General features: G+C 34.7%; 3 protein-coding genes across 3 annotated transcripts; all 3 read right to left on the minus strand.

The window, feature by feature from the left end:
• Positions 1–1,976: 1,976 nt before the first annotated feature.
• On the minus strand, positions 1,977–4,990 carry LOC113288743 (ribosomal RNA small subunit methyltransferase I-like). The gene is made up of 9 exons (XM_026537868.1): positions 4,732–4,990; positions 4,571–4,638; positions 4,283–4,379; positions 4,009–4,137; positions 3,801–3,909; positions 3,545–3,689; positions 2,976–3,018; positions 2,670–2,843; positions 1,977–2,538 (listed from the first exon to the last, which is right to left on the minus strand). The coding sequence occupies exons 1-9, from the start codon at positions 4,963–4,965 to the stop codon at positions 2,431–2,433; spliced, it is 1,107 nt and encodes a 368-aa protein (XP_026393653.1). The 5' UTR covers positions 4,966–4,990; the 3' UTR covers positions 1,977–2,430.
• Positions 4,991–6,726: 1,736 nt separating this feature from the next.
• LOC113288754 (ubiquitin-conjugating enzyme 15) lies at positions 6,727–9,949 on the minus strand. The gene is made up of 6 exons (XM_026537875.1): positions 9,797–9,949; positions 9,561–9,664; positions 9,339–9,441; positions 9,194–9,257; positions 7,242–7,330; positions 6,727–7,129 (listed from the first exon to the last, which is right to left on the minus strand). The coding sequence occupies exons 1-6, from the start codon at positions 9,824–9,826 to the stop codon at positions 7,034–7,036; spliced, it is 486 nt and encodes a 161-aa protein (XP_026393660.1). The 5' UTR covers positions 9,827–9,949; the 3' UTR covers positions 6,727–7,033.
• Positions 9,950–10,650: 701 nt separating this feature from the next.
• LOC113288763 (RNA demethylase ALKBH5-like) lies at positions 10,651–14,057 on the minus strand. The gene is made up of 6 exons (XM_026537884.1): positions 13,245–14,057; positions 12,565–13,020; positions 11,927–12,012; positions 11,486–11,796; positions 11,250–11,321; positions 10,651–11,135 (listed from the first exon to the last, which is right to left on the minus strand). Exons 1-6 carry the CDS (start codon positions 13,360–13,362, stop codon positions 10,832–10,834), a joined length of 1,347 nt encoding a protein of 448 aa, XP_026393669.1. The 5' UTR covers positions 13,363–14,057; the 3' UTR covers positions 10,651–10,831.
• Between the last annotated feature and the right edge of the window lie 7,509 nt (positions 14,058–21,566).

Below are 21,566 nucleotides of genomic sequence, written 5' to 3' on the forward strand. Positions count from 1 at the left end.
ATTTTACGTGTCTGCTGTCGGGTTAGAGCATTATCCATTTAAACCGTTCAGTGGGTTGATTATTATGCTAGCATATGATAGTATTCGTTATTTTCCTGTGACCGATGGGACGGAGCTTTGTCTTGCTCTCCATGACCGATACATAAACGTTGACAAAACACCATACTCATACTAGGAATCTAAGAATCATTTCACCAATAAATGCGGCCGACAACAAATCAAGAGAGCCAAAAATAAAATACAGAAATATTCGGTTTTTATGATGTTTTCTCTTTCTATTGTAGCCAAAAAAACACGTAGTCCGGTTGATTTCCAGTGATCCCAAGTTCAAACTTTCGATAAAAAAAATACTATCGTGATTGATGGTGTAAATCTATGACTCATGATCACAAGATGTTATTATGCTGTGTCGGTCATAAAGAACGGATGGCTGTCATGCAATATTAGTAAGATGCTTATGATGTGGCCAAACTAAACACACAACATCAAGTATGTTTGAAGTTCAAAATAGCTTCAATTAGACCAGGCAATTGCAAATTGATTAGAATCATAAATTCCCACTTGATATCATCAAAATCAAATGATCCACGACACTTGGCTTGGTATCAAGAATTTATATCTGTGGGCCGCAATCACTGACCCTGCTGCTCTTCTTTTCTTTCATTAACTGCAACCTCAGCCTCTGCCACAAATTGGAAAAAAAATCAATTGAATTCGATTCGTTCCCATTCAATATGGATAGAACCAAATTTAACTATTTTTTCTTTTTATAAATAAATTTCAGAACTAAATCTTCCTAAAATAAACAGATTTTTTTTATTTTTTAAATTTTTTATATGTGTGGTGTAAAGTTGGTGAACTCGTTTACACCAACTAGATTAATAACTAGTTTTGGGGGGAGGGGGGGGCACATCCATTGGCCGGCATAGATATATCCCTCCTTTGGATAGGAAATAGCATAATAAATTAATAAATAAATTTATTTTCCTCAAAATAATATTATTATAAAATTAGAATAAGATATTTAAAAAGAAAATTCAAAGCCAACTGTGATAATTAATTAATTAATTGGGAGTATTAATTAATTCGATTCCATTTTTATAATCTCAAAAAAATACATAAACTGGCGTAGACGGTAATATTGGTAACAGCCAGTTGGGCAAACCTGAGGTCAGAAATCGGGTCCCGCCATACAAGTAAGCAGAAGTGTTTCGTACTCTATTGACACGTGTAGATAATTATCTCTCAATTTGAAACTACAAGCTGAATGTACAATAATTTGCCAACTTAAATTAGGTAGAAATAGAATTTCGGTTTGATTGACCGTAGCCGAGCCATGGGGTACAAAAGGGTTAAGCTACGCCAAGCCCAAAAGCCGAACTTTGCAGCCAAATGGATTTAGAGGCTAAATTCGCATATCCCAACTCTTCTTGACTTTGTCCATGTTTTTAGCGAAGTTATTCTGCCACATCTATCATGGTTGCTATATTGGATTATCAAATTTCATGGAAGTTATTAAATCTCATGTGGCTTCCAAATCTAAACCTTTTAAAGAATTGGGTTTATGACCCCACTATATGTTCGCATAACAAAATTTTTAACTCTGCATAAGGTTTTGCTATCATATTAGTAAGTTTCCTTGGGATTTTATAACCCTCATGCCGGGTCTAATACACAAGCTTAGCCTTGCTATACAACTTTCATTAATGCCACAAAAAATCCAACCCTCTTATGGACCATTTTCTAAATTATTGAATCGTCTAAAATGAATGTGCAACATTAAATTAGTTACGTATAAAGCATGGCATCCGGCCATCCAAGTATCCAAACATCACTTAGTTCACTACCCCTGAGCTCGAAGCAGCTGGAACCAAGCAACAAGCCGAGCCAGAAAGCAAATGAAGGTAAGTCCGAGGTGAATGTAAGCCACGTGTTGAATTTTAATTGATCAAAAGTGGGAAATTTTAACTCTATTATAAAAGGTAGGGACCGACCCAATAACATCTTGACGCATTTTTAATAGAGTGATTAGGAAGGAGAATGAAATAAGCATGAGATCATTTGTTGACAATAAAAAAATAAAAATGTCAGACCAGAATGTGGGTCCCTGTGTCTTCTTTATGCTACAAAACAAAAGAAAAAACAAGAAACCGTGGGGCCCATTTAATTGCGTGGGAATCTTATACGTCTTCTTCCATTTGTTGGAAATAAGGAGAGGTCCAATCTTTTTGTGTGTGAATTTGGCTGTGACACGTCACCTGTGTTGAAAGGATAATGTTGTAGGCCCCCCCGTCTAGTTATCAAAGTCTTCGCACAAATAATTCTCAAGAAAAAAATATCTTTTTGAAAAAAAATCGAACACGCAAATGACTACAAGCCCAAGCCCAAGAGTTTTGTATGCTGTTTGCTGTTTTGGTGTGCCTCATTGCCTCAACTTGAATCTTCCTCCGCCTCTTCCACGTTTCCGAATTTTCGAAGTGCAAGTGAATATATTGTTTTCCGTTTCACTGATGTTGCTTCAGATAATACTTTCACTGCCTATTCCAACGACAAGAGGAAGTCAGTGTAAACGGTAATAGTGATAACAGGCATTGCATTTACGTAAGAGCCATGTTGATTGATCCACTGTATTAGAAATGGTTTGTCTAGTCAGTGCATTTAGAACTTACCATGGAAAGACTGTGGCCGTTGGAGATTAAATTTCTCAGTTCCTGTTCAAGTTGATCTTCTGAAGGAGCTTCGGGGATACAGGTTGCTATTCCTTCAATTAGGAGAGTAATCTCTCCCTTTGGTTGATTAGCCGAGAACGCTTCTTTAGCTTCTCCGAGACTTCCGCGCCAAAACTAAATTGCCAAGAATACATATAATTGAGTGCATAAAAAAGTCAAAGAGGGGATGGTAACTGGACAGGATCTTGTAATGTCAAGCCCTAGTCTCGAACCCTATACCCGATTAAACATTTTCAAAGACTTTACCTCTTCATGGATTTTTGTCATCTCTCGAGCTATGACACACTTCCTACAAAAATCCAGAGACTGCCATTATTAGCTAACAGGTCAATGCTAATTTTCTTTTTCAGATACAAAATATCGATAAAGCAATAAGTTTCTTTTTCTAGCTAACGTATAAAACATAACTATACGAAAGTTGTAAGTTTTATTAGCTCCATAACTAAATGACTGTATAGAATCTCTTCATGGATTTTTGTCATCTCTCAGAGCTATTACACACTTCCTACATAATCTAGATAGTGTCGCTATTAGCTAGAAGCCTAACAGGTCCATGTTGATTTCTATTTCAGATGCAAAATATCGATAGAGCCATAAGTTTCGTTTTCTAAGCAAATGTATAAAACATAACTACATCAAAGCTGTAAGTTTTATTTCTAAACTAAGAGCCCATCAATAATATCCATAAGTTTATTGTTTGTGCCAAGTAAGATCATACACGATTCTGATCAAAACAACAAACAAAAAAATATGCACGGAAGGAAAAGCTGGGCCTGCAATGTTAATACTACATATGAACTAATTCTTAGTGTTACCTTGAATCACCAAAAAGTGAAGATGTTTCTTCCAAAAATTGATTAAGCTTGTGCGGAGGAACAAAGAAAATCTGCGTTGCAGTTGCATTGGCAGAAAGCTGCAATCTTTCTCTCCTTGATCCAGCTTGTTTAGGAAGAAATCCAACTACAGTAGTAAATTGAAACTAGGCATCAATAACCCGCTGCTCTTTACAGAGTATTTCTTGAAGAATCCTGTCGGCTTCCATATTAGATCCCAAGTATCATAGCAAATTACCAAACGAAAACTCCTCTGTGGACAATCCAGAGGCACAAAGCGCTGTTAACAAAGCAGAAGGTCCAGGGATAGGAATAACAGGTATCTTCTCACTTACACATAACTTTGCCTGCACCAAATTCGGGTCCAACTTTCATGAATTTGTAAAGAATTGCAATTCCACAATTTTAATCAAGCTTAGACTGTAAGCAAAACAGAAACTACTCACTAGTTCTGTGCCAGGATCGCTGATGCCTGGTGTCCCTGCATCACTAATCAACGCCACAATATCACCTTCACGAAGCCTTTCCAGTACTGCTTTTTCGCGCTGATGTTCATTGAACTTATGATAGCTCAACTGAAAATATAAGTACTTCCAATCAGTAAACGAAATGAAATTAACAAGCCTGCCGAGTACTCTGAACAATTTAACAGAACACAGGATGCCGAGTACTCTGAACAATTTAACAGAACACAGGATATAGACAAAGACAGGAACTTACTAAGGAAGTCTTAATATTGTAATGATGAAGCAATTTCCGTGAATGTCTAGTGTCTTCAGAAAGTATCACATTCGCTGATCTTAATACACGCAAAGCACTGCATTTCATTCATAAATTAAAGTTAAACGCCAAAAGGGCAAGATTCCTAATCCTTATTTTGAAAAATAAAATAATTTCTCTCTATAAGCAAGATTCTTTTCTTAAACTAAACCCTATAAACCCTAAAAACGTACCCATGACCGTGTTGCAGCAAAACATCCATAATTTAAAGCTAGAACAATTACATACCGCAAAGTAATGTCTTCAAGATTTCCAATTGGTGTTGAAACAAGATACAATCCAGATTTCAAAGGACCCTGATAAACTTAATTTTTGGATTTTGATTAATAAACATAAATAAACGAAACCCTTTTTGCAAAAGTAATATAAAGAAGGGAAATGAAGATTACCCTTTTGGAGGATACTTCAGGAATATTGTCTATTATAGTTTCTTCAATTGGTTTTTCAGAGGTTGAAGAAGAAAAGGCTAAAACACCAGGGTTAATAAAAGATGAAGAAGAGGTTAATTGAGGAGAGAAGAGTTGGATAGGATGTTTCTTTTTCCACTGCCATGAACGAGAATGCGACGATGATGAAGAAGAAATAATAAGCAGCGAAGAGGGAGGAAGCCTGATTGCTCTCATGGCTGAATTTTGTTAACTAGATTTTGAAGTTCATCCAACATCGTTAAAATATATCCTGTCGGACGCGGAGAACCGCCAGAGGTGTCTCATTAGCCTGCAGGCACTGCACGGCGTTATACTTTGCAAGGGCAATGCAAGTTTTCAGTTCATGCGTCAGAAATTCATTATGTCCTTGTCAATTTGTTCTGTGACGTAAATTTGCATAACCTTTTTTTACAAATTGGAATGTCCAGAGAGGCGATAGGATTTTTGGGTCAACCACAAGGCACATCTATGATACAATACATCATGCGTTTTTAAGCATCAACGGCCGGATAATATTTTTAGAGACAAATATCATCCCAATCTCATCCTAGCAATAAATATCCGACGATCGTGGTGTTTGCAACCTCTTTCATTATGAACTTTAATTTATTGATCTTTAACTAATGAATCACATAACTCAAGATATTAATTAATGGATAACATAATTCAAGATATTAATTAACTAGATTTAGTGGTTACAAGGTAAATTTGATGGAAAGTGATATATATATATATATACATGTAAACTATATATTACTTAAATAATTTGGTTGTCATATTTTGATATATACATGGACAATTTTACTAGTACAACCGTTGCCTCGGTGGGAGGGCCGACCGAAGAAGAATTTGAAGATGGGTTTATCTGCAGCTACAACATGTGAAATTCTTATTTCTGCCTTGAAATAAACTAATTGTCCTTAATCAACTTGCAAACAAAAAAGAACATTATACTAAAAATACGAAAAATTCATTTTCATTTAACTCAATTTTTTTTGGGAGACAATCGAAAAATAAAAATCAGTACATATAATTGAGATCTATCCAAATAATGAATCACCAAAACTTTTTACTTCGATCATAGGCCTAATTTTAATTTTATTGAAAAAAGAAATGTTATTTTAAAACTTATAATTGATCTAGCTAGGACATGTACACTCACAAGTTTGGATTCTTTGCAACCTTGCAAATGGGACAACAATTTAGCTTGGAATCGCATTCCTTGCTATATACACTGACGCTGAAACCTCAATCTTCTCATAAACCTTCCTGATTTTTTGGGCGGTTTCCTTTTTCCTCTGCATCTTTTTTTTTTATCCTGAATGTCTTTTCCTCCATAACAACACGATTGGGCATCGTCATCTAAACCTTCCATATTACCGACCCATTAGTATCACCAAATCCTTCTATATTATCATGATTCACCTCCATATTCCCAACTCCTGATTTAGTGTTGCAAATATCGTATATGGAAAAAGTACAGAGTGATGTTATATTTTCAACCAGAAATGGTTGCAAATGTCAATGAAGATTCAGCATAATGGTCCGGATACAACCCAAAACAATATCAAAGACCACCAATCTTTTGGGATCAACTAAAAAGATTATTATTTTAGGACAAAATAAAATAATTTACCTGACATTTTATCAGAAATTATTATTTTAATCAATTACAAGTGTATCGAATTCATAATTATTTGGATGATAAATATCTTAAATTTTCATAGCCACAATCATAGTTTATATTTATATATTTAAATTATTATAACTAAAGATTATTCCGATTTATGCCGTGCCGTTACGGTACAGGTTATTTCTAGTCCTCTAAACAAAGTTTGTGGAGAAGTGCAATTCTTCAAGTATTGCAGAGCCACGGAATTCAGGAAGTGGTAGACTACATGTGCTTTTTCGTAAGAGCAATATGAGTTCAGATTTCAGAGATAAAGAGAAGATAAGTTGATACGTGAAAGAGAATATCTGTCCAAATTACTCATTGCAACAACCTATCTGGTTTTGTTCTGACCTTCTTTATGACATACATTTTTGCTAAAACACAACAACAGACTACTCATTTCTTTACAAAATACACTAGGACACATAAATATACACCACCTCATCAAATACTTGGGTTCTTATAGCCCCAAATTTTAGTGGATGGGAACAAACTGCATTGTGATTTTTGTTATCTTCCCAGTGAAAGTTACTATTTGATTTTATCTTCTTTAATTGCTACAAGAAGGTGTAGCGTTGGTTAAGTTAGGAATTATACTTTGTCATCATGGAACCACCATCTAGTCTCCTTGGGAGATCTACCGTTCCTACAGTTCTTTACATAGCGATCGTTGTCAGCAGGACGTTGCTGCACATGAAATCAGAAAGATTCAGTGGGCCGGCCATCATAAGAAAAGAAAAACAGGAAGTTCGACTTGGAGAAGAAAAGACAAGCAAGTGAATTGGTGCAGGCATCATACCTTCGCCGTGGAGCTTGATAGCATGGAGAGAATGCTGATACAAATGGAACTAACAGTCATGGCTGGGGACCACGAATCATACAAAATATCTGCCGGACAAAAAGAAACAGAACAGTAAGGCTTTAATACATGTTTACCATCAATACTATATAGGCGCAAGGTACATGGTTACGCTTAGCAAAGATTACTTAAAGTTGCTAATGAGACTAATCTCCATTATGAAACTCTACATCATTCTCCCAAAGCAGATGCAAGACGAGAAAGTTGTATGACTAAGAGGTTCTCCATGTAAAGAGTGCCCATCTTTCCTCGTTTTCCAATGTTAAAGCATGCAGAGATATACGTTCACAAGTGACTCAAGAAATTATTGCCACTTGTGAAGAATAGAGCTGAAGTGTAGAGTGTCATCCAAAGATAATACTGTATATCCATCATTCATTATTGCCGTCAAATAGTTTGTACAGCTCACTCTACCTACCATCCACCCATCTAACAGTCTAACTACATCACCTTAACTATCTTTGCATTTATCTACCTTTACTATCACACTCTACCAGAGAAGGTTGGTGAGACTCTCTAGTGTTTATAATATATCATCTAAAATTGTTCTAGATGAGTAGTAGTAAGGCTATCTCTAAAAAGACAAATCACTCTCCATATCATCCGCCCCGTTAACAGTCTAGCTGCATAACTCCATCTATCTTTACTATTATGCTATAACAGAGAAGGTCGGTGAGTGAGACTCCCTAGTGTCCACATAATCCAAAAATGTTAAAATGAGTAGGACAGCTATCTCTAAAGAAGACAAATTCTATTTATCCCAAAAGAAATATTGGACTAAAACTTATTAGTGGGTTGCTAAACCTGTTGACAAAATTAGTAATTGCAATGAATCTTATGAAAATGTGGACGTAATGCAGATCAAAGAGCGGGTTAAATAACATATAAGAAAGGGAAAATCAATTCATCTGACTTGTGACCTCCCACCTCCAACAGTAAATATACAATTTGCTTCTAAAAAATTTAACAGTTGTATTTGCATCTGATTAGAGAACACCTTATTGAAATCCCTCACAGTTTACCTACTTGACTACCTAACTAAAATCCAACCAATAATATTTCTTTTTTCCCATGGTCGGCACTATAGCATGAAAATATGTCAGTGAGAGCCCCTCAGACTTCCATGACTATTACATGTAAGTGTCCAGTCATACAGCATCTTCTGTTTCCAAGTGGGAAGAAGTTTGCTTTTCATGGTGGATCTTCCCATCCAGTCAGAGATATAGATATAAGTAGATTATAGGCAAGATCTAAACAATAGCACAGACAACTTGATAGCTTGGCAAGACTAAAGTGAAGCAAACAATTTCATAAAATGGAGCCATTGTAAGGAAAGCAAACACACAGACTCAAATAACAAGGCAAAGATGGTCATAACTCACACGCTTACATAACTGTGAAATCAGCCGAACATTCTCCGGTTCATACACCAACAATCTTGACCAGAATCTAATATTTCTTCGTATCACACAGCACATACACTTCCTACCAAAGCAGCCTAAACCCAAATTCTTCTAGGGGTATCTAGTTACCACCACAGTATTACATGTCTTTATCATGATCCCGAAAATCTTAAACAAAACTACCATCAAATTCAGTTTACTACGGAACTACAAATTAAAGATATATCATCATTTTAGACAATCATCTACAAAAATACTAAGAACTGTAAGTTAAACTAATTGCAATTTTCCACACATACTAACTGCATTCATGAAACTCAAAACTTCAGAATCTTGTAGATTTTTCAGAAAATTAAATAAAAACAATTATAAGTTGCTTAACAGATTTAACTGTAAAAACTTTTGGATAAACAATTATGTCTCGACCAAATAGAGATAATGAGAATTCAAAAGTAAAAAGAAACATAGAAGGAAGCAAGCCACAATTACCTAAACATATGTGACCATTGCTGTAAATATGAGGATGCAGTGGAGCAGGTGATAGAAAAATAACCTGCCCACAACAACAATAGCATTAAAAATCAAAAAGTCATGCACAAAAGAGATCAAGAAATAGAGTTCAGTAATGTTTTACCTGTGGTGCCTCCATAGGGTAATGTTCAGGAAAATCAACTTGAAGCTGGTAAGTTTCATTTGCATAAAGAGTTCCAGCTGCTCCGTTAACATCAATTACCCACCTTTTTCATCACCCAAACAAAAGAAAAATTGTAAAGAAAAAAGAAAAAACAGAAAAAATCCCAAAATTGAAGTTAAAAGAATACAATAATAAGTTGATGAAAATGAATCAAAATGATACCTTTGGAGATTATCAGCAACTTTATGTTTAAACCCAAAGGGTGGATTAACTTGCCATTCAACAAGCTCTTTTTGAAGACGATTACAAGCGATCTTACTCAGAGCCTAATAAATGAAAAACCAAACCAAAATTATTAAGAAAATCAAAAGACAAGGACCGTTTGAATTAGACCCATCATACACACTAACTAAATCGAATTTGATGATGGGATTGAGAAAGACACACACAAAGATTACCTTGCGAGAAGCAGCGGAGGAACTTGTCATGGCCAAGCCAAAGAGGGTTTTCAAAATGAGAAATAGAAAGAGAAAGATAAGTGTGAGAGATGAGAGAAGAGATCGTAATTTAAAGAAGGCAATTGTCTGAAAAATGGAAAATATTTATTTTACAAAGTTGCCCAAATTACCCTTTTCAAATGTCTTTATTCTAGAGGAGAGGACTACTGACTGACTCTTGTGCTGCATTATTCAGTGTCCATTTATTTCTTCCTTTTTGACCTTTTTTACCTCCTCTGTTCTGTTCGGTACTTTTTTGTATTCTCGATTCAATCTACGTAATAATGCACCCATGCTTTTGTTTGGTCATGGTACACTTTGTCTTTGAATGAAGAAGCTAACTCATACATGTTAGGGTATGTATGTTGCGTTCATTCTAGCCCCTTCCCTTTGCACATTTTGTTGTTTTCCAAACCATAGTTGAATACACGTTTGCATGCACCAAACATGATAAAAGAAGATTTCTTACTGTTTGATTCTTTCTGTAACAGAGTTATATCTCATTTACTTGTTATTCTCTTTTCTTTTCCTTTTCTTATTTTCGGCCAAATCAAAGTTATGGAATGACTTCTTTAGCTAATCTTAACATAGGGGAAAAAAGAAAGTCAGGTAGTGGAACAGAGAACCTTTAGGCAGTTCTTCTTGTAAAAGAAGGTGAAAGTGTATAAGCATCTAACTTAACTCAAAATACAATCAAAAGGTAAAACATATTCTTTTTTGGTTGCTTAAACTTGTTTTAGTTTTTGGATGCTTCAACCCCCAATCTCATGTCATTCTTTCTGATTGCCATAACAAAATGTTCTGATTGATTAACAGAGAAAAATTCTGGACAGTGATTTTTATTAACCTCTTCTTATCTGATCAATAGAATACAAATAAGTGAATATAACATTATATGCCCTTTTTCTGATGATGATCAAATGTTTGAAACGAATAAAAAGTCGCACAAACTGCTTAAAAAATAAGCTACAATACAAAAGTCCTGCTGCCTAAGAGCTAGGCCCCTCGTCTTCTAGCCTTATTGTTTGAACTTCCAAGAGAAGGAAAATTGTCTTGCCCCAAGTCAATGTTGGTGGGGGTGACAATGTTGTTCATCTCCTTGAGTTGGTTATTTAACAGGACGGAGTTGCTGCTAGGATGCATGTTTTGCTGTGGGGTGCGAGATTGCAGAACCCGTGGAGTCATTAACTTGGTTGATGATGGAGTTCTCCTAAATTGTTCAAGGCCCTTCAACTCTGGATCTGGACAGAAGTCGTATGGCAATTTGCTGTCATCCATCTTCCTAAAAGTAATGGAGATTCTGAATAAAATGAAAACCGAAAGATTATGTGTCAACGAATGTTATAGATAAGATGATTCTTCTTAAAAAATAAGAAATTCTGATTCGTGTAGTTATGTGACATACAAGCTTTACCTTTTGGAAGGGACTCCAGGAACACAATGCTTAGCTACATCTGCCCCATTGCCACTTAAGATAAGCACAGATCTGCAAGGATAAGGTGAAAACATAATTATCATGAACACATTCATCCAATTATTGTTGGGTTCCAAGAATAATGATTTACAAGCTCAAATAAAAAGAAAAAGAGAACAAATCTATAAGAATATTATCTATATGGATGATGAAAAAAGAGGACACTATATACATACCCAACTGGCAAAGCTATTGATACGGGACCAGAAAATTCTCCATCCCCAACAACTTTTAAGTGAGCACCGAACAGTATGTCGCACTCGGTCAAGAATGAGACGGTACAAAATGGCCGAACAAAATCATGGTGGTCTATATGAGGAGGGATACAGTCTCCTTCGTCATAGATGTTAACAATGCAGCTGTTTGGAACATGGCTCGGTGGAAGAACTTGCCACTTTACAAGTCTCTTTATCATCTCTTTGAACATAGGCGGTAAAGGATCAACATCCTCATCTCGTATAATACCCGGAGGGTTTCCCTTTTTGTCCTGCAAAATTGATTAGCAATTAAGATAAGGATATCAGTACATAGTTTATATATAGTATACTGAAGTTGAGACAAATTAGCATAGAAACTGCAACTGTGGTGATAGAGTACCACTGACAGTAATAACTTACCACTGCATAATTGTAGCAGCAACCAAACTGAAGAGTGACCCGTCCTTTACCGCGTTTCCATTTCGATGGTTCGGTATAAGTGCGCTCTGTAAATTTATATGAAAAGGAATATCAATTGATTGGGAAAAGAAAACTACATGTATTGACCGACCATAATAAGAAAACGCATGCCTAGTATGAGAAAAGCATAAACGTAATCAAATCGGACATATTTGTAATGTCAAAGCTAATATCTCAAAGCTGGAACAGAGAAAAAAATTGCTTTTTTGGTAATCCTAAAGTCACCTGGCTTCCATTTGACATATAAAACAAAATTAGGACAACTTTCCCCTAAACCTTTGGAATCAGAACCCCAGCAAGTTGCTGGTAAGGCTATGCCCTCAAGACTCCTTGATGATAGAAAGATAAAAAGTGGTTAATCGGTATACTTGCAATTCAATGAACTTCCATATATTGGTATTCTCTGTATGGTCAACATGTATATCCGATTTATCTCTCTATTCAACAGTGTCCTTTATCTATTCTAAGTCTAACATGTAAAAGACTAGGCGAATCACAGCTATACCATAGAAAGGGGAATCTTCAAAAGCATAACCAAGAAAAAGAAAGAGTACTCGAAGGGGGCTTAAATTGCATACCTCTAAGTTTTCCTGCCTGTCCCATCTTTTGGAGCTTGTAGACATAATCAACAATTTTCTTTTGCTCCTCAGCACTAAAAACCTTAGTATGAAGTTCAAGCCCTCTAAGCACGTTAATTTGCTTCCCATCAACTCTCTCAAAGTGCGTATAATCCTTCTTCCTTCCAACTTGTGATAATCTAACTTGCTCATCCGATTCATCATCACCTAGTAAAGACACTTTCGATTGTGTACTTGGTTGACTGCTCGCTGAAGCAGGTGAGAAATTCTTACTTATTTGTCCATTAAAATTTAACGGAGTCTTAGATGATCCCCATGAAGGGCTATCATTCTTTTGTGCAACGATAGATGATGCCGGCGAAGAAATCAAACTCTTCTCTGGCGTATGGGCAGAACAACCACCTGCTGCATTCTCAGAGTTCTGACCATTCGACATCGAAATTCCATCAAAATTTCCTGCATAACATAAATTGAATAGCCTTAAAAATAAGTATCATAAGAAACTCAATCAACAAAAAGATTGGATTTTTAAATGCCTTTTGGGCCTAATTATTCCTTTCCCCAAAACTAAATTAAGCAATTGATACTACACAAGCAAAACCCTAAAAACCCTATAAACAAAAAAAGGTGAAATTTTTTTCTATAAAAGAACGTACAGAATATGTTTGATTAAAATTTACCAATATTTTGAAGTCTATTCTGCAATAAAACTGCGCATCCTTCACAAAATCCCTCTGTTAAGTATGGAAGCAATGCTATTAACTTGTCTCCGGATGATAACTTTTCACCTCCACCCATCACTTTCTCACAAAATTAAAGGAAAAAAGAAAATCTCAATACTCTGTTCTAGGTGTAATTTCTGTTCTACTGTTAATCTCTGTGCTTTCAAAAGAAGAATCAGAGGTTAATTTTCTACTTATAGGAAAAAGTTAGTTAGAAAATAGGAAGCAGGGGAAATAGAGGAGAGTTTCGATTTGGAAAAGGAAATAGATTCCTCTGGAAATCTAGTAGCCGCTTTGGCCTAAAATAAACTACTGTCAGATTGGCAGTCAAATCGAGGAATTTTGGTTGAGAAATTTGTTGATTGGCTTCCATCCGCCGCTTCATTTGCTAGACCGTCTGCTACTTGATTTCCTTCTCGATATGTGTGTTGGATATCGTAGACTGGGATGTGGCGCATTCTTTGTTTTATTTCTGCAATCATTTATACCGATATACACTACCTATTGTAGTATTGTCTACAGATAGTGGTAGCTCCCAAATTCGAAAAATTTGAGACTTTTTCAAATTTCAATTTTGGGTCAACTTCATAATCGGGAGACACGGTAAATAAATACCCTCAAATTGTAAGTTATTTCAAAGTAACAAAACTTTAAAACTATATATGTACATATTACCCTCCGATTATCCTAACATCTACCGATTATGGAGGGAAACTATCGATTATAATTTTATCTACCGATTATGAAGGGTATAATTGCCATTTCGACTTAATTTTAGGTTTGGGTGACCTTTTTGTCTTTTTGTGTCGCCCCTAATTCTTTCAGGTTCCCCCTAATGACGCCAGGTTATAAATAACTAAGAACCAAAATATTTAAGCAGAAAACAACTATGCATCTTTCACAAAATCCCTCCGTTAAATATGGAAGTAATGCAATTAACTTGTCTCCAGATGATAGTTGGGCGGACCGAGCGAAGCGAGGGAGGATCTTATATGGTCACTTTTTTTTGTAAACTCTAAGTGATCAATTGACATAAAAAGATTGGAAATGGTCCACGCCAAAAACCAAAAATTACCCTCTAAATCAAATTTTTCTTTTTTTTCTTCAGACATTTTCGTAAATAAACTGAATAGTAATGGCAATATGTATTAGACATTTTCGTAAATAAACCAAAGAGGAAGGACAACAAGGTATTAGACATTTTCGTAAATAAACCAAAAAGAAATGGCAAATAGATATAAAGTATCAAATTGTGCTATAATTCCTTATGTATCTTATTTTTTAGGGGTATCAACCAAACTTTAATATAACATATCTAAAAATCCGTGCTTTGAAAATTTACAAATTTTATCTCGTTGAAAAGGTTATAAAAAACCTGCTCAATGAGGACAAACAACAATATCAAATTTAGAGTTTTCACGAAAAATTCGGAAATATAAATCATTTTAGGTACATTTTTAGAAAATTAGATGCATATCCATTATGCAACCCACCACAAAGGATACATAATATCATGTAGCCATATTTTGGTTTATGCATCAACTAATCTTCTGTTGCAACTAATAAAACAACGTACTCCCTCCGTTTCAAGAAAAATAGTACTTTCACTTTAGGCACAATTCTCGAAAATTGAATGCATAGTTATTATGCAAACCACCACAAAGGATGCATAATACACCATGTAACCATATTTTGGTTTATGAATCGACTAATTTTTCGTTTCTGGAAAAATGATACTTTCACATTCCGTTTCAGGAAAAGTGATACTTTCGCCATGTTTCAGAAAAAGTGATACTTTCGCTCTGTTTCAGAAAAAATGATACTTTTGCTCCGTTTCTGAAATGGAGCAAGAATATCACTTTTTCTGAAACGGGATGAAAGTAGACGCAGGCAAACACCTTCTTCAGATTCTTCTTCGATCGCCCCTCCTACCGTGGCAATGGTTACACTAGTATTGAAAAACATATATATAATAACCACAATCGCAGGATAACGTAGAAGATTTTAGTTAGACGGAGAGCAGCGATACAAAAAATGCAAAAATTGTAGTCACCTCGCTATTAAAATCTATTCATTATAATCTTTCTAATTCGGACTGCAAATACCACTCGAGTTTCCGCTCTTTTTTTGTATCTCCTTTTGATTAAGTTAAGTCTCCCTTCCCTTCTCATGTGAGGTGGATTTCACCATTTGGTCTTTACGTAATCGTTAAAGAACGAAACAATAACCAAAAACGAATCATAAACAACAGTAAATTCATCCATTTTTAGTTTACATCCAACAGTGGCTTTTATCTGTTTATAATCAAACGAGATCCCTGATAAATTAACGTCAGATTTTCTCCCTTAAATTTGTAAACGTTCGTTAATATAGACCATGAAAAGAAAAAGAATACTTTATGGTCCTGGATTTTGTGCCGTTATATGTAGTTCTTCAACCGTTGTTGCTTTTTTCTGAATTAAGCACTAGGTAATAGTGGGTTTGCTCATCTTATGGTTACGGGCGGCTAAGAAGCAAGTCTATACATCTCAGAGCAAACGAAATTGTTATAAAAAAAAATTAAAATTCGCAACAGAGAGACTTTTGAGTGACTATGATTTCAGTTAATGATTATTGTTGGTTGTCTATCATTCCGTTAATTGATGAAGATTAAGATGAGATTTATTATTGGCTATCACGAAGAATCATATAACAGAAAATGTGAATGAGAAGATGAATTGGTTGGGCGTGTTTAAGAGGGTCGTGTAGTCCGATTTGAATATATTATATTGAATAGGTCATAATAGCGAGTTGATTACGATTTTTGCACTCCTCGGATCGCTTTTTGCTCACCTTCTAATAAAAGTCATTTGTTAATGTCCAAGAAATTCTGTTAGAGCACTGTTCGGTCAACCTCGCAAGCGTTTTTATCTCAAGCTTGTTTTTCACGTTTAAGTGAAGTCTTGATTTCTAGTCTACTTATAGTTATGTCTCGGATTAGGATATAATGTGTAGTTGAGCTTTAGACTTCACGGCGTTCATCGATTGAAGACGAAGATCTACTGAGGGGAGCTTGGAGGAACTTCATCAACAAAAGGTATGTGGAGACTATAACTTATCTATCATTCAGAAATCTATTCTATTCTATCTCCTATTGAGACTAAGTCGTATAGCTATATAAACTTTTATATTATACATATTTGATATTTCGAACTGAGTATAACTCGCTTATATATTTCTCGAAATATGTGTTGGAAGCTTTTTGCTTTAGCTATGTTCATCGTTATTCTTGACGAGTTCAGTTGGAAACAATTTATTTGTTGGAAACTAAATTATAAGTCAAAAGATGATCATGTGGAAATTGTCTTGAAACATCTTACATGATTTGTGTGAGACAATCATTTGATGTCGACTTGGAAAGTTTTGTATTGATCATTCGACCACTTGAAAATTACTTCGAAGCTAATAGTTTGTATGAGACATCTATTATCGTCTTCTAAGGATGTTTCAATGATTGAAATGAGAGTTTAGAACAAATACCATTTGTCTGGATACATTACAGTATGCAAACCAGTATGCCAACTGTTGTGGTATGATTAGGTCCGGAAACCTTGTTTGCGTACCACTATGCATACGGTTTTAACTGAAAAGTATGGGTACCTTGTTTGCATACCAGTATGCGAACGATTCTACCTGAGTTAGGTCTGGGACGACTGTTTGCGTACCCGTTCCCAAACGGTTGGACAAGACCAAAGTCCGGAACTAAAGTTTGCGTACCCGTTTGCAAACTTAGTTGGTAAAGTTCTAAAATCGGTTAAGTATGATTCACATACTCGTGAAAAAATACATTTATAAATTAAGGAATGCAAAGTTTGCAAACCGTAGATAAATGTTCATGATTTGATTCTTATATAAGTACTTTGTACAATTAAGAATTAAACCGATTTTGTTTCAATTGGTTCATATACATTTATATTCAAAGATGAACAATTGAACAAACTCTATTGAAAAAACAATTGGATTAATTTAATTATCTTTCATGATTGATTGATTATCATATTTGATCTAGAAGTGCTAGATGAATATGGTTAAGACAAAAGTGTTCATATGGCTAACTTCGGTCAACTATTGTTGATCCAACTCAATATACAAGTTTAGGTACGGTTACCCATTACTAAATATAAGTATATTTCATTTGTGTGTAACAAGCTAAGACCATCTAACGGTTGGGAGATATTTCTTTGGTTTTAAGCAAATTTAGCTTGAATCTTAAATCAGGTTTTAATCTAATGGTGAATATCAATTGCTTTGTTCCTAAGATAACCCTAGCTTTGATTGAAAGAAAATCCTGATTTGAAAAACTATATAAGGGAGAACTCTAGCAACTCGAAAACCTAATCCCGGCACTTTCATGTGTCCTAGTTGCGTACTAGAGTCGATTCTCCTCTAACCTAGGTTTTTTCCAAAACCGTATAGGTTAACGACTTGAAGACTTCATTTGGGATTCGTGAATCCAGATTCAACTATTTTCTTTGTAGTTGCGTATTTTGATCTTACTTGTTATATCATATTGAGTACTATCTTCTCTAAGATTTGCTCGAGATTTATCTCCGATATGTAAGATATAAAAAGTAATCACAAAGTTCTTTATCTCATATAGTTAAGTTATTGTGAGGTGATTGATAATACTTGGCTGTTCTTCGGGAATATGAGTGCGGTTTATCAATTGGTTCATGTTCACCTTGATTTATCATAATATGGAACACACATCATAGGTACTTCTGTGGGAAACGGATTTATCTATCAGAATAGGCTTTTCTGTGTGAGACAGATTTGTCTATATGTCTTTGACTTTGGGTCGTAGCAACTCTTAGTTGTGGGTGAGATCAGGTAAGGAAATCAAGTGCGCAGAATCCGACGTGGTTCTAGAGGCGTGAGGAACGCGACTGTACATTAATCGGTGTGAGACTTCTTAGGGCTCAACTACATTCCAGTCCGAAGTTAACTTGTAGTAGGCTAGTGTCTGTAGCGGCTTAATAAAGTGTGGTGTTCAAAACTGGACTACGTCCCGGGGTTTTTCTGCATTTGCGGTTTCCTCGTTACAAAATCTCTGATGTATGTGTTATTTATTTTCCGCATTATATTTTTATATAATTGAAATATCACAGGTTGTGCATGGTTCAATCAATTGGTAAATCCGACCTTTGGTTGTTGGATAGAAATTGATTGACACTTGGACATTGGTCTTTGGTACCGTCCAAGTTGTTTCTCATAATAACCAGGCTCACAAATTCATGTCTGTTCGATTTGCTGATTACATTGAGAAACAGAGATATAAATCTTCGATATCATTCTTGATTGAGCTTGGTTTATTAGTTGGTGCTCTCAGAACTATATTATAGTTAGTCCATACAGATTGTCGAACGAAATATTGGGTGTGGTTGTTATACCCATGTTTTTTCAAATCCTTTTCATTTTTTTAGAGAAAGGTTGCTCATGTTGTTGTCTTGAGAATGACATCAAATGGAGGAGAGTTTAATTTTCGAACTTGTGCTTAATTGTTATATTTTTGTGGGGAGTGCGATTGCGGAATTATAGGAGATTATTATACCTTTATCTCTCCTTGATGAATATGCTAAGTTGAGAAACTTAGTAGAATCATCTTAGAAAGTTTGTATGTTATCTGATCTTTTTGGCATTTCATTAAGATCATTTTTCTTTCACCTTTGTCATTTTTTTGACAAAGAAGGGGGGAAATTATTTACTAGTATTCGAGTATAACATATGGCTTCTCGTATCATTATGTAAAATGGGTGAATTGCAAATGTAAAGGTTCGACCTATCAAGAAAAAGGGACAGGTAAAGACTAAGGAGGAAACCATATCATCGTAGTATTGCTTCAAAGTTTTGGTACAAATGGATTTTGAAGTAGATAAAAACACTAGACACTGATGTAATAACAATTGAGATTGACTTATTTTAGAAAATCTCTAATAGAGTGTTCTCATAAGTTTTTATACACTACGGATCTTCAACAAAAAAGGTGCTACAACGATCATATGCAGAATCATACAAGAACTTGAAGTACAAAGAATTCAAGCAGATGTTGAAGATTTAAGAAATAAAGCACTACGGAAAATGTGCAGAAAGGTTTATTTATTGAATCCATATGTATTCATAGTTTGGTCACTAAAATTGACAATGGGGAAGATTTTTAGAGCATCGCTCGGTTGAACTCGGAAGTTCTGTTATCTCAAACTTGTTGTCAATGTTAGATGCCTAAATAATATCTTGATTTTTAGTCTACTAAAGTCAAGTCTTAGACTAGAATTAGAGCATGGTATTTGATTATCAGATATTACTGAATAACTCTCGAAGGTTGGAGACTGAAGAAAAAACGAAGACATTTGTAAGAGCTTCATCAACAAAGAGGTATGTGAAGACTAACATATCCAATTTACTCGTTGTATCTAACATTTTATCCTACAAGACATTGTTGTGTGATTTAGAATATTTAATATTACAAAGAATAAATTTCAAGTTCAAGCTTTTCTTGGTTAAACTTCCGGAATGTGATCCAAGCAATGGATGTTCATGGGTAATGCGTACCCTCGGTGGTTCACGAAGTCATATCGACTATGCATACTGGGAATGCGTACCCAAAGCAGTTCGTGTACTTTTAAGTCTCTCATATATAAGTTCAGAAACCTTCCCAGTAGCCATTGTATATATACTAGGTATGCATACCCTAAACAATTCGTGTATTGTTTGCTTGGGAAATTTTCCAAAAATCATTTTTAAACAAAAATATTTTGTGGACAATAAATTGTTCTTGACTAAGATTGTTAAATATCTATGAACCTCTATTGCTTGAATCATATTTCGAGAGTTTAAGCAAGAAAAACTTGAAGTCGGAATTTTTTCTTTGTAATATTAAATATACTAAAATCATATGACATAGTCTCATAAGATAGAATGGCAGATTTAATGAGTAAATAGGATAAATCAGTCTTCACATACCTCTTATTGATGATTGTCGCAAATGTCTTGGTTTGCTCTTCTGTCTTCAATCTTCTAGGGTATTTAGTGATATTTAGTATTCAATTACCATGAAGTAATCCTAGTTTGAGACTTGACTTTAGTAGACTAAAAATCAAGATATAGTTTTGTACAGATAACATAGCAACAAGCTTGAGATACCAAAACTTGTGATTTCGACCGAGAGATGCTTTAACAACTTATATATATCATTTATCTGGATAACTTAATTTAATGGCAAGGTAAATGTTTTAGAGTGATCTACAGAACTCGTAGATGTACCCATACAAATTAGACTCAAGGAACATATTATATTTTATAACTTGCTAGAATATTCTCAATCGAGAATTGCTTTTCATTGTTGAACCCATCAACTACACAACTTGGTGAGCTAACTCTAGCAACTGATAGTCAATGAGTATGGTAAAATAAAAAAGGTAAGCTAACAGTTTTTTGACGGTCCTTGATCAGTCTACGACCCTAATGCATCAACGATATGATTCACAACCTAGACCTTAATTTCACCTGTATTAAGTAGTATATACGATATATATTAAATAATAATGTATAACTCAGTGATCTGACTCTCTTGAAATTGTATAAAGCATTCAAATCTCGAACCTAGGCAAGCCATTTATGGAAGAAAAAAAAAGAGAAATGCTTCACCGGTACCAACTTATTTAATTAGTCAATGTGTTTTGGTCAAAAGCACACGTTCCTATCCACACTAGATTCGTTTTTCCGATTCTACTATATTTAATCAGTATGGTGACTTGTTCGAGTCTAAAGACCATGATCGTCACAACAATATAATATTTAAATCAATTCTTTTCTTTTATTAAGTAAAACATGTTTTTTAAAAGTTCGCATTTAGTAATTGCAATATAAGTATACAAATACAATTTTCTAAGTAAAAGTTTACTAAATACGGCAAGACCGCCTCCAAATATTTAGACATCCTAAGCGAAATCGATGAATCTCATTAAAAAAAATTATATTGTCACTTTTACCGTAAATATTTTCAAGAATGGTACATGTGATACATGTGGTATCATGTGTATGATATAAATGGTTGTTATAAATATATATAGCCTGGTTTGTTAACTTCACATCTAATATGTTGTTGTTTTATCCCTATTATATGAACCTTTTATTAATATGTTGTTCTGTTTATTTAATAAGAAACATATATTTGTAATTTAATTAGATGTATACACATCAAGAGGGTAATAAGGAGTTTAATCATTTTACAAAAAAGACCGA

Source organism: Papaver somniferum, chromosome 1 (genome assembly GCF_003573695.1).
Source record: "Papaver somniferum cultivar HN1 chromosome 1, ASM357369v1, whole genome shotgun sequence".
Classification (NCBI taxonomy): Eukaryota; Viridiplantae; Streptophyta; class Magnoliopsida; order Ranunculales; family Papaveraceae; genus Papaver; species Papaver somniferum.